The 13,341-nt window shown below is 38.6% G+C and overlaps 3 protein-coding genes across 3 annotated transcripts; 2 read left to right on the top strand and 1 right to left on the bottom strand.

Annotated features, from left to right (window-relative positions):
• Window positions 1-551: 551 nt before the first annotated feature.
• LOC130994071 (uncharacterized) lies at window positions 552-1,319 on the top strand. Its single transcript, XM_057919107.1, has one exon. The coding sequence runs from the start codon at window positions 552-554 to the stop codon at window positions 1,317-1,319; it is 768 nt and encodes a 255-aa protein (XP_057775090.1).
• A 1,399-nt stretch (window positions 1,320-2,718) lies between these two features.
• Window positions 2,719-6,185, top strand: LOC130995961 (transcription factor BIM2). Its single transcript, XM_057921489.1, is given in 9 exon segments — window positions 2,719-3,169; window positions 3,327-3,411; window positions 3,822-3,891; window positions 3,987-4,035; window positions 4,038-4,082; window positions 4,755-4,809; window positions 4,811-5,155; window positions 5,673-5,796; window positions 5,875-6,185. Coding segments are annotated over 9 exon segments (975 nt in total). The 5' UTR covers window positions 2,719-3,072; the 3' UTR covers window positions 5,980-6,185.
• A 65-nt stretch (window positions 6,186-6,250) lies between these two features.
• On the bottom strand, window positions 6,251-10,467 carry LOC130995998 (uncharacterized). Its single transcript, XM_057921535.1, has 12 exons — window positions 9,992-10,467; window positions 9,421-9,584; window positions 8,993-9,215; window positions 8,758-8,914; window positions 8,459-8,665; window positions 8,163-8,297; window positions 7,956-8,081; window positions 7,775-7,859; window positions 7,334-7,700; window positions 7,049-7,265; window positions 6,685-6,878; window positions 6,251-6,543 (listed from the first exon to the last, which is right to left on the bottom strand). Exons 1-12 carry the CDS (start codon window positions 10,345-10,347, stop codon window positions 6,327-6,329), a joined length of 2,448 nt encoding a protein of 815 aa, XP_057777518.1. The 5' UTR covers window positions 10,348-10,467; the 3' UTR covers window positions 6,251-6,326.
• Window positions 10,468-13,341: the final 2,874 nt, after the last annotated feature.

The following is a 13,341-nucleotide window of genomic DNA, read 5'->3' as shown; positions in this document are numbered from 1 at the left end:
TTAGAGAAATAAAAGTAATAATAAAATTATAATTTTCGTGGAAGGAAGAAGTATAATACTCTCATCCGTCTCAGTTAAGTTGATCAATTTTTTTCGACACAAGATTTAAAAAGCTAATGTTTTAAGTGTGTTTGGTAATGAAATAAATTAGTGAATTTTCTTGCTTATATTTATTTCATATAAAAAATTAATTAAATTAATTGGAACGATCCAAAGAGGAATTGATTAAGTTAGTTAAGACGGAATGAGTATATGTATATCATTTGGATCTAATATTCATGTTCACTTCCTAAGAGATAGACGTAGAGAAATGATTTGGATGATAATTTTTTTAAAAATATAAGTAACATAGACAAAATTTCCAAAATATTAGTCGTCAATCTATTTTCCACGTAAGAACTACCTTTTATAACGTCCATTAGACGTTGTTTAAATAAAATAATAAAGAAGATAATGATCATTGTCTCTTTTCAATTGATTATGGCTTATGAATGAGTAAATTTAAAAATCTTTTTGGTTTGTCTATTCAAAAAAACTTTAAGGTTGGTGAGATGGGTATGGTGAAAGAAGGGAAGTGGGTCTGGGAGTTTGGGTGGAAAAGAATATTTAACAATGTTGAGTTTGTAGAATTTGTGGATTTGTGGCTTTGTTTGTGCAGGGTGTTTATTCGACCTGGCTTGGCTGATTCTATTACTTGGAATAGCTCGCGGTCAGAAATCTTCACAACAAAAGAGATGTACACAATCCTTCACAATAGCCGGCAATCCATGGAGACCACCCTGAATGCTCTTAAGGACATATGGCATAAATGCATTCCCTGCAAAGTGTCCTCCTTTGTTTGGAAAGCTCTTCAAGATAGAATTCCAACGAGAGAGAACCTGTTGAAGAGAAGAATTTTTCTCGAGAATAATTGTTACAGCTGTCCCCTTTGCCCTGCTCTCTTTGAGTCTACTGACCATATTCTGATCTCGTGCGCTTACTCGAACCAGGTTTGGAAGGCCATCTATAAATGGCTGAATTTCAGCTATATCCCCCAGTCATCTATCTTGGATCACTTCTGTGAATTTGTTGAGAAAGGAGGGAATAAGGTTGGAAAAGCAATTTGCACCATGATTTGGCAATGTGCTTGTTGGAAGATTTGGAAATTCAGAAATGCCAAAGTGTTCAAAGATGAAAGCCCTAATAGTTCTAGAACGGTGGATGAAATCATTTTCTGCACGTGGAGATGGTTAAAAGCCAAGAATCCAAATCATTTTTATTACTCTTCCTTTGAGTGGATGATGGATCCTGTTAGCTGCTTTCCGACAAAAATTGCTTGAGTCTTGTTCGTTTGTTGGGTGAAGTTTTCGGGTTGGTGATTCTTTGTTTTTTTTTTTTCTCTTGCGTTTTGAGATTGGTGTGTTGTTTAGTGACTGTATCTGTACTCTACTTTTTGGGGATGAGTACCGCTGGTACTCTTCCACATTTGTGTTTATTAATGAATTTATTTACTTTTCAAAAAAAAAAAATAAAACGATTAGGGATGGGACAGCATGACATCATGACACAATCAATTATCAATTAGCTTTGTCAATGAATTATGCAGCGAAAGTGGAAGCACACCTCGATATAACTTATTTAAATTCATTGCATTTTTCTTGCAACTCTTATTGGATTTAGAAAACGACAAAATAATGTGAACTAAATAAAATTTTGGCCTATCTCATGAAATAATGGCTAGAATTATTGACTAAGATACAAGTAAAATAATTTTGATCTATGATAGCACAATATATTTATTTGTAAAACACAAAACTTGAATACAATAGGTTGTATTGTACAATCGGATTGCACTTTGATCCGCATTTTGACTCAAACACGCATCTTGATCCAAACCGTGTAAATGATACTATTCAGTTATATAAATGATATTATCTATAATTCACACTATTCGATTATACAAATGACAGTGCATATAAATGACATTATAACATTGTAAATGACATTATTCAGTTTTACAAATAACACTGTCTATGTCATTTTAAAATGTTATAGTGTCATTTGTATAACCGAATAGTGTCATTTGTAATTGAATAGTGTCATTTATACGGTTAGTGTCATTTATATAACCGAATAATGTCAATTATACATATTATCATTTACAATATTATAGTGTAATTTATACGCGGTGTCATTTGTATCTGAATAGTGTCAATTACAGACAGTGTTATTTGTATAACTGAATAGTGTCATTTATATACTATTCAAATCAAAATGTGAATTCGAGTCAGGATGCAGGTGCGGGTGCAACCCGATTATACAGTACAATCAATTGTATCCAAGACTAGTCTTGTAAAAATGTTAATTATGCATATTTGGAGATGGTCTACTAGTTTTTTATTTCTGAGATAGTGTACGGATTGGATGTGTATTTCTACAATAAAAATGTTTTAGACTAAAATCTCACAAATACTTTATATTTTGAGATAGGTCGTTAATTATATTCATATTAATAAATTAATGATTTTGAAATAATACTAATTTACTAGATACATATGACAAAGAAGAATTGCAAAGTACATCCCGTGACAATTCTCCTTTTTTCGGCACTTTAACACGATTTGCACGAAAAAATACAAAAATAGTACAAAAAATTGAATAGAGAGAAAAAGCAAACTTCACTCAAGAAACGCATAGAAATCACATCATATAAAAAATTTATATTAAATAAATCAATAAATGGAGGTTGAAAAAACAGCAGCTGAGTTGGGTGTCACGTACCAAACAATAAAGCCGGTGTAGTAGTTACAGCTATTGCCTATTGCTACAGGAAACCACAAATTGAGCCAACTCCAATTTCACACCAAAAAAATTAAATAAAGCTGTAATATATTTTTTCCATTTTTGCGGGTTTTCTTTTCTCCCCCATTTCGGGTTTCAACAGATCTTTGCTTGCTGGGCTTGCCTTTTTCAGGCGATTCTTCCGTTTAAATTCTGTGGGTCTGTTTCGCATCTTCGATTGCTGGATTTTATACACTCGTACTGATTGCTGAGTAAAAAGATTCATTCTTGGGGGGAAAAGATCAAGTGAGAATGAAATCTGGAAAAGGCCATCAAGAAGAGGAAGAGGAGGAGGAGGAAGAGTTTGGTGCGAAGAAGGACGCCACATCATCCGCTAATAACAGCAAAGGTAAACACACACACACACACGCACTCAACTTGATGACCTCTTTTTGTTTTTATTTTTCATGTTTATGTCATTTAGAATTTTGAGGGGCCAAATGGGAATTGGGTGTTGGAATGGATTTCATTGTAATTTATGTTTGGATTGAATTTTGTGGAAGCAGATGGAAAGAACAGTGAGAAAGCTAATGCTATAAGGTCAAAACATTCAGTCACGGAGCAGCGCAGGAGGAGTAAGATCAATGAGAGGTGAATTTCTCTCACTTAGATAGTTCTAGTTATCTAGCACTAGCAGCAACCGTGGCAGCAAGAATGGTGTATCTTCTTTTATTTTTCTAAATACTAATGTTTTTCAATCCTAATGCATAGTGTCAAATGTTGGCATTCACCAATTGTCTCAAGTTTTGGTTGAATCATGATTAGTTAGCATCACCGATCAATCTTACTATCAATATTAATTCTAGGCCTGTTGTCACATCACAATTGTTGTTTTTTTATTAATTTATTTAATACAAGAACTCCATGAATGATAGCAAAGTCTGCCACATTCCACAGTCTTGACATGATCAGTAATCAGGGTATTGTGTTTGTGATGCTTCTTATGGTTTAAGTTCCTGTATGTGCCACTATTTAAACTAAAAGTATCCTTCTATCCTCAGATTTCAGATATTGAGAGAACTTATACCACATAGCGATCAGAAGAGAGACACTGCTTCGTTTTTGTTAGAGGTACATCAATTGATTATAGATACATGATGTGGTGTCCTGCATTTGGAGTTCATCCTTTACAACCTCGTTTCCTAAATAGTGATTTCCGCATGCAGGTGATTCAGTATGTACAGTTTTTACAAGAGAAGGTACAGAAGTATGAGGGGTCATATCAACCTTGGAATTCAGAGCCCACAAAGCTGATGCCATGGGTAATATCGACATAATTTCGAGCATTTCTATCTTAGTTCTATATGTCGTGAATTGTTTATGTTTGAATCGCAATGAAAATGTAGATGACTCCGATAGCCAAAGTTCAATTTGGGCCATTTCCTTGATACCCCTTGGTGTTTCCTACACAAGAAAGGTTATCTCATCTCGGCCATACAATACAATTGCTACGTATTTGTTGATTGATCAGTAGAAGCCGAAAACTTTGGCTTCAGTTTGTCACACATAACAACCAACTTAAGCCTATGTAACTATGTTTATTTTATTTTTATTTCTTGTTAATAAACGATGGATGCGCCCCTTAAGACGTAAACCTAGGATGCCAAATTTCTCACAATAACAAGATTATTGATTGTACTTGCGGCGTGCTTGTATACTTAATGTTCTAGTTAGGTTCCATGGTGTGGGTTGGTGCCTCTTTTGCCGAATCAGAACAGATTTGGTTCTTGATTACATCAATTTCCTATTATTCAAATGTGTTGGAAATTAAAACTCATCCAAGTCTCGGGAATTAAACCAGCCAAATTGGGTTAAAAGCTTAAAAGGGGAGTCACATCAGTGTGAAATTCGGGATACTACAGAGAACTTTTTCCAAGATTCGCATGTGGAGACATTCCCAGTTTCTAAATTTTATTCCTATTTGCTTGGAACAGAGAAACAGTCATTGGCGTGTTCAGAATTTTGTTGGTCAGCCACAGACGACAAAAAATGGTCCTGGTTCTTCTTTTCCTGGAAGATTTGATGAAAATAGTATAGGAGTCCCCATGACCCTGCAACCGGGCCAGCCGAATCCTATTGAACCCGATCATGTTATGGATGCTCAAGGTAGACCGATAGATCTACACACTGAACTTCCTAACAAATCAATGAGCATGCCATTGCCTATTCCAGTTTCCATGGGAAATGACGGCCCATTCTCCCACACATTACATGGGCCACCACCATCAGAGGCGCAGTCATCGGACTGTCCTAGCTCTGCTGATGCACTTAACCTTCAAGATGAACTAACAATCGAGGGGGGCACAATCAGCGTTTCCAGTATTTACTCTGAAGGGTGAGTTTCTTTCTGTCTGTTTGCCATGGAATCGTGTTTTTATAAGTCTATCGTGCATTTTTGGGAACCTTTAAAGCCTTTTTCTTGTCGTTTGAATTTTGAGCAGCATAGCATAACTGATCTTCTTGGTTTGCTCAGGCTGTTTCTGTTTTCTTCGATATTAGGTTGGCGTGCTGATTATGTGCTTTCTCTTGTTTTGGTAACGTCTTTTGTTGCTAGATATTTGGTGCTTATAAGTTCTTAACGGATTGGATATTGTATTTGGCATATTTGCACAATCGATCAACTTATAAGGCATCTTGAATCTGCTAAACGTTTCACTGACTTATGAGCATTCAGAACCCTGGTGTTTGTTGAGAAATATTTTAACAAGTGCTTGCACATTCAACATCTTAGGAAATAAGTTTGTCTATCTATTTCAACTATTTGGTTAGCATTCGGATAGACTGTTTAGGATGTTTTGAAAGAACCCTTTGTCTTAAATTCTTAGCTAATAGGATATGGGATCTGTGATCAGATTATTGGCTGCGTTGACACAAGCACTTCAAAGCACGGGCGTGGATCTCTCTCAAGCCAGCATCTCAGTCCAGATCAATCTTGGAAAACGAGCAAATAGAGGAGCCACAGCATCGACTGCTAAGGTTAGTATTACGTAATTCAGACATTGGCATTCTTCTTCTTCTTTTGCTTCCCGACACTACAATCTCGCGTTTCATTAGGATCATATAATTCCTACGCCATCCAGCAACCAACCAGTTGGGACATTTCACGACGCCACTAGTAGTGAAGACTTAGATGTAGCTCAAAAGAGGCGAAAGATTTGATAAACACTGTGGCCCGGCATCAAAAACATCCATTTCCATCAGATCTGTTTGCAGAGTATTACACCATTGTATATTTGTTCTTTCTTGAGCCTTTTTTTCTTCCTCTTAATTTATTTAATCTTTTTAGCTTGTCTCTACATGTATTGTCTCACAAACGGCTTGCTTTGGCTGCTTATCTGCATGGTGGATATATTTTTAGTTGTTTTTATGGGTGTTGAAACTCACTTATATATTCATTACTTTTGATTGAAAATATGAAGGCAAATTCCGATTACCGGCAACTGCTATTTATTAGTAGTCGAACTAAAAAGATCGGCAAAAACAATGAGCAAAATGGGTTTGAATAGCTAATGTAAAAGGCATTGGTGAGATTCAAACTTTTTACTCGTATTCTTAATTAGGAAAGCATAATCATAAGCTTTTTCCCAACAACTAGAGAAACGGCCACCCACACCAAAATGCCCTTCGTTCATGCTCGTCTGCAGGATGACTGCAGACGAGCAGCTCGGACATGTCGTGTCGCGTAGCTTGGCCACCCATTTTGCAGCTTCCCAAACACCAACCCTAATCAATAGAAATATACTGTGAAAATAAGTATTCCATCAAACAAATCCATGCTGAAGAAAGGAAAAATTTATGTACTCCCATAAATGAGTAGCTAAAATACTTGTTATGGTATCAACGTAAAGTAACCAGACAGATTACCGGGAATCGTTGAACGAGGCTGAAACAAGCATTGAAGGACAGCAAGCTCCCTCAGGAATATTGTCATAAGGAGAGTACTTGAGAATGTCTTCGAAGCACGATTGAATTTGAGGATTTCCAAATTCTTCGTAATCCAATGTAGTAAGAGGTAAACTTGGATCCAGTAGCGAGTTAAGAACATCAAGGAAAGGGACCTATCATGAGAGAGAGAGAAAGAGAGGGCAAATAAAGAAACAAATAAACTACCACATCAGAGCTCAATAAGTTGATCTGCTTCAGCATTATTGATGTTTAGATTCTACATAGCAATGCAATCTTAGTTTTCTCAAAAACACAACTGATTTGGAGATCATAATCTACGTACCTTGAGAATGGCAGCACGAAACAGTTGTGGATGCATGTTGACAGCTGCCCCGACAAGTAAACACCCAGCACTCATGCCCAGAGCACTCAACTGATTTTTATGGATCAAGCCATCGTTGATCAGAGATTGAGCACAGAAGACAAAATCTTGTATGGAGTTCATCTTGTTCGATCCACGACCACGAGCATGCCACGAAGGATCAGGACCAGCACCACCCCTGATCCCAGAAGATATAAAAAAAATGAACAAAGATTAAGAGTTGGATGATGATGGCTTTACACATACCTTACATCAGTGAATGCCAAGAGCCAACCTCGATCGAGTAAGCTTAACTGGTCTGGACACCAGCTTTTATCCAAATCTTCACCATAGGCACCATATCCATGAAGAAGCCCAGGAGATTGACCCACTCGAAATGCAGCCCGAGAGTAAAGGATGGTCATTGGGATCCTGACACCATCATGGGAAGTCACTTCCTTCATTTCACAAGAATATTTCTCAGAGTAATCCTTCCACCAAACACTTCCATTTTTATGCACGTCTGTGGTCGTCGTTGGGATTCGGACACCATTATGGGAAATCACTTCCTCATCTTTACGAGAATATTTCTCAAAGATATCCTTCCACCCGGCACTTCCATTGTCCTGCACATCTGTTTGTAGTATGAGATACCTAACAGCTTAGCAGTGTTGCAGTCATAATTTCGCGAGCAATACTCAATAATACCAGCTGAAGAGTTTTTCACATCTTCCTGGTGAACGATGGAGAAGGTTCTTCTCGACATATCATAGTCGACAGTTAAATCAGGTGACTGCAAATATAACACAATGGTTTCAGCTTGAATTCATCATTCCCTCGAACATGTTAGCATTACAAATTTTATCATTGACGTTATCTGAAACCATACCACAGGTGATGATAGGACAGCACGGTATACAGTGTTCATGAAGTCATTATTTGGACCTGGTTTGATTATACACATGTCGGAGGGCAGAGGAAAAAACCAAGGATCGAGATCATCAAACTCCATTTCCTGCTGCAGTTCGGACCAAACAAGGCTAAGTATATTAACAAGCTGTATTAACTGATGAAGATTGAAGTAAGATGTTCGTACCTCATGGTCAAAATCAATAGGCATGTTGATAGAACATGCTGAAGCCAAGGCATTTTTGGTAAGGAAGAGGACTAGGTGCCCGTTGAAAATATCCATATCCCATAAACAAATATCATCACCGGGAATGAAGATATCCTAGGGAACAGAAAGCAGAAATAGGTAAAAGTAAATATCTTAAATCTAAAATCTAAATACCAGTAAAGATTGAAATTACTACAATCAAAGTGAGTAAATAATTGCACCAGAAAAAGAAAGAAAACATTTTAGATACCAAATTAGTACAAATGAGAGATTACCTTCAAATTAGCTGACTGTGCATCCTCAACTCTGCATCTGGCTAAATATAATCCAATTTCAGATAAATTCTTATGTTTACTCGTAGGAGCATTAGTAAGGACATAAAAAATGCCACGATGATGCTCCAGAAAGTACTGAACTCCACAGACACGACGACAAAACCTTTGTAGCCCAGTATGCGGATTGCTCGCATTAATGAACCAAACCTGCAGTACAGCAAGAGAATTAACACAAAATTACAAGCAGAATCCACCTTCATAATTTACATTAACGCAAACAGACAAGAGAGCTCGGAAACAATAGTTCTTTCCTCAGATGATGTTCTTGAATTAGAATTCACTGTTATAAAATTGCCATCTTTCGTACTTGCAATATCTAAACAGAAGCGGGAATCGTTTTCAGTGAGTATTACGGCATCATCCCCGAAATGTGATCCCAATTCGGTGCACAATACCCTGATACGATTGTATACATGTGAGATACTATTCGAGATTTCATAAGGAAATAAACAAGCAACTAGTTAGAGAATTTGCCTGTAAGGCCGTAGGTTTTGGTCACATAATGTATAAAATAGAGTGGAGCTATCCTGGGCCCAAGCCAGACTAACAACACCTGCAATTCTAGGTTGGGGAAGAATGGAATCATTGCTGAGGTCCTTTATATGAAGCTGAAATTGTTCGTCACCTTTAGTGTCAACTGTATATGCAAGAAACCTGTGGTCTGGTGATACTCTGCAGGTATTCACATGGACATATCCTACAAAAATAAATTCTCACATTTTAATACATGTATCCGCAAGTAAATTGCTCGCTGGTTTATCAAAGATGGAACATTTTGCTGGTAATGCAAGATGAATGCTCAGATCACGAGAGTCAAGGATGATTCAAAACCAAATTGAATAGTTGTAAACTTAGAAAGAAATTTTCAGATGAATAGGAAATGATGAGTTAGAATCACTTGCCATGTTTTTCTGCAATCTCATTCCAGTCGAGCAACACTTGTTCCCGGCCAAATACTCCTCTGGAGGAACTGAAAATCATTTCTGCCCAACCCTTTCTCTCAACTGCCGGTTTCCTATATAAGATGGGATACTCCTTCCCCTCGGGAATGCACTGGTAATACAACCTATTCAATCCACAAATAAAATCACTATGAAATTCATTTTGCAGATTCGCTTTAAGGCAGGATGTTGGAGCTTATAAGATCTCTAAAATAAGCTTAGCCAAACACCCTCTAAGTTAACAACAGTTGAAGAAAATTAATACGAGCTAAAGCTAGCCTACGATTACTTTGGTTAAACATTGCATTAGACTACATATATGATGATTAATCAAACCCTCAAAACACAGCAGACTTCCAATGTATGCATACTAAAGCAAATTTCCAAACATTGAAAACTTTATGCACACAGAAATATTGAGCAAAAGCGTGAAGAGCTACATACACAGACAAGTAGGAAATTCAACCTCAGAGATTGCTATTTTAAGAATCAATTTACATAGAGCGTGGCGCGATGGAGTGAAATTACGAACCAGGGACCCCAACGTTCAGGAGGGGTGGTGATATCGGGGGGCAATCTGGAAACCATCTCGGAATAAAGTGTGTTGTGCAGTTGTAAGGTGTCTCGCATAAATGCATCGGCGTAGGAGTTCTCTTGGTTTATGTAGCTGATGAAATCCGGGTCGCTGGTGTTGGACATCCAACGGTACGGGTCTTTCCACGTCAACCCATGCGCGGTTGCAGCGAAAGGAACCTTCTTGGCCACCGGCGGCGGTGGAAACTGGCTTTTCCTGCAGGCGGTGGAGAACACTTTGGGGAATACGCATGAATGGAAGGTAAGGAGGGTCTTTCTGGTTGATGACCCAGCATGAAGGAGGCGGCTCACCATGGCGGCGGCGGCGAACTGTCGAGGTTGGGTTGCATTGCAGTAAAATGGGGAGGAAGAAGACGAAGAAGGAAGAAGACGAAGAAATCTACTGTGTTTGCACACATAAAATGGAGCTCAATACGCCCATTTAAGCCCAAAATGTGGCCCAACAGTGAACATACTTTTCCTCCAAAAAATAAATAAATAAATGAACCTCCATAAATATAGACAACATTTTAAACCATGCTTAATTGTTTGTTTTATAGATTAGGGTGAGCAAACCCGAACCGGACCCGCCGAACCCGCCCGGACCGACGGGTTCGGTCCGGACCGGACCGACCCATTGTATATGTATGGTCCGGGTCGGGTCTAATTCTTAGGACCGATTTTTTTTCGGGTCGAGACCCGGTCGAACCCGCCGAACCCGGACCGACCCATATCATTAAAAATTAATTATTTATTTTATATATTTAATATTTATAATAATATTAATAATATTAAATTTCAAAAATTTCTAAAACCTAAAGGAGGAATAATTTTGATTTATGTTTTTTGTTGTGATTGTGGATTGCGAATGGTGAAACTATGATATTGATATGTGTTTGTATTGTATTTATTATGTTTTATGTATGGAAATTAAGTGCGAAAACAGGAAAAAAAATAATTTTGGCTTCGGCGGGTCGGACCCGGACCGAACTGGACCCGTTGCTCGGGTTCAGTCCGGGTCCGGATCCGCCCGCACACATTTTTCGGTCCGGGTCGGTCCTTCATTTTAAAATTTTCGGTCCAACAAACCCGGCGGGTCGGTCCGGGTCCGACCCGCTGCACACCCCTATGTGTAATTCAGACCCTTTTTAAAATAAAATTCCTTTTATTTTTTGGTTTGTTTATTTGATTCGGATCCTCAATTGCTTAATAGATGTGGCAATAATCATAAACAGTCAATTCTAAATACAGAACCCATCACATACTCATCATGAGCAAGTATAATGTGTCCACCACTTAGGGATGGCAGTGGATCCTGGACCCGGTCCAAATCCGTGGATCCAGATCCGATTTGACGGATTTGGATCTCAATTTTTTGGATCCACGGATCTGGATCCGGATCTGGATCTCATTTTCTAAAACGGATCTGGATCTGGATCTTGACATTTGAGATCCGGATCCGACCCAGATCCGACCCGTGGATCCGATTTAATTAAAAACTTATTATTTATTTTTTATATTTATTTTATAATATTAGATATATTAAAAAATAAAAAAAAATAGAATTAACTTTGAAAACCTAATTTCTAATTCATCTCTTCTCTCCCTCTCGGTCTTCTCACTCCCCGCGCCGCACCTCCATATCTGCCATCCCTAGACTCACTCCCATCTCCCATCTCCCTCAGTCGGCGTGCCTCGCCTCCATCGCCGGTCGTCTTGTCTGCAATCTCTCTCTGTTTTCCGCCGCTCGTCGCCCCCTCCGGGGAGGCCCACGCCGCTCGCCTCGAAATCTCTACAGCAACAGCCTGCGCCGTGCACCGCCTCGCTGTGCAGCCTATCAGTTTTCGTCGTCCTGCTTCCTCGGGCGACTCTTTAGCAGCTCTGCCGACACCTCCCCAACCCAACGCCTAATAGCAGGTAAATCGACTGCAATTTGAAATGTGGGAGCTGGATTTCAATTTGCAAAAGCTGCTATTAGAGCTCAATTTGCATCCAATTCTGCAAGTTGACGAGGTTGGTGATTTACCTCTCTTTTGAACTCACATGTCAAACTTGTGATTATGAGTTTTAGCCTTATTTATGGCTAAACTGTTTTCCTAGATTTACATTCTTGTTTGACCGATAAGATAGACATCCATTTAGAGGACAAGGAATAATCAGTTTTAGTATTATGAGATTTGAATGTGTAGTAGCATAGCATAAGTATAATCTTGATTTCATTATCCTGTAGGACCTCTTTTGTTGTTTCTCTTTGATCTGTCTTCCTGCTGCTAGTAGAGACACTGCAAGTGGGTGTCTCTTCATAATGTTGCAGTTGCCATATTTATGTTTATATTCATTGAGTAACAAGATATCAAGATATCATAAACTTCATGGCGAATTTTACATCATGATGAAGTACTTTATGGGGTGGGCAGGACACAACTGGTGGATATCCTCAACAATCTTAAAGATATCATAAACTTCATGGCGAATTTTTAGGAGTTGCATAATTGATGCTTCTAATTGATTGGTTCTTGTAGGCTTTACAACGGACTTTGGAGTTTGAGGAAGAAATATTATACAAGTCTATACCGAGAGAGATGGCAGACGAGCTGAGCTGAGGGGCGACGAGCGGCGGAAAACAGAGAGAGATTGCACACTAGATCCATGGATCTGGACCCGCGGATCCGTGAATCTGACGGATCTGGATCTGGATCCAAAATTTTCAGATCCGCGGATCTGGATCCGGATCTGGATCTGGTATATGAAAACGGATCTGGATCTGGTATTGGCCAGACCCGGTCCAGATCCGGCCCGTTGCCATCCCTACCACCACTGATGTGAAAATTTTAATTTGAAAAGAGAATTAATATATCATACTCTAATTAAAATTATCTTACTCTAATTAAGATTGGCACATCAGTGATGGTCACATTATGCTTGCTCACGGTGAGTAGATGATCGTTTCTGTTTCTAAATAATAGGGTTTTTATTTAACCTACAATATAGAAAATGTTGTTTTTATAGGCAAAAAGGTATGAAATATCTAATACTAATCTTGGTGGTTCCCACAAATAATTGTAAAAAATAATAAATAAAGACCGTCTCTCTCTCATTAATAGCATCTCCCGCGCTAGGCTGGAGAGCCGAATCGAGGCGGGCGATGAGCGTGCCGCGCGCGCTGGAGAGGCGCGGCGACATGACCCGGGGTTGCTGGGGAGAGTTGCGGCTCGACGAAGGAAATGGTATTCGCACGATGAACACGCGCTAAAATAAAAAATAAAAAATAAAAATAGAAGAAAGGAAATGGAAGCACAGTCGGTGGAG

The sequence above is a fragment of the Salvia miltiorrhiza genome, chromosome 7 (assembly GCF_028751815.1).
Source record: "Salvia miltiorrhiza cultivar Shanhuang (shh) chromosome 7, IMPLAD_Smil_shh, whole genome shotgun sequence".
In the NCBI taxonomy this organism is placed as follows: Eukaryota; Viridiplantae; Streptophyta; class Magnoliopsida; order Lamiales; family Lamiaceae; genus Salvia; species Salvia miltiorrhiza.
This window is presented reverse-complemented; position numbering and strand designations above follow the sequence as displayed.

What these genes read in the sequence shown, in the direction of transcription:
- LOC130994071 (XM_057919107.1), top strand. Translation starts at nt 552, where the DNA reads ATGGGTATGGTGAAAGAAGGGAAGTGGGTCTGGGAGTTTGGGTGGAAA.
- LOC130995998 (XM_057921535.1), bottom strand. Translation starts at nt 10,347, where the DNA reads ATGGTGAGCCGCCTCCTTCATGCTGGGTCATCAACCAGAAAGACCCTC. An exon ending in CAAAACCTACGGCCTTACAG is followed by an intron (nt 8,915 to 8,992) that starts GCAAATTCTCTA and finishes CAATCGTATCAG; the next exon opens with GGTATTGTGCACCGAATTGG. An exon ending in GCCTCGTTCAACGATTCCCG is followed by an intron (nt 6,544 to 6,684) that starts GTAATCTGTCTG and finishes TCTATTGATTAG; the next exon opens with GGTTGGTGTTTGGGAAGCTG.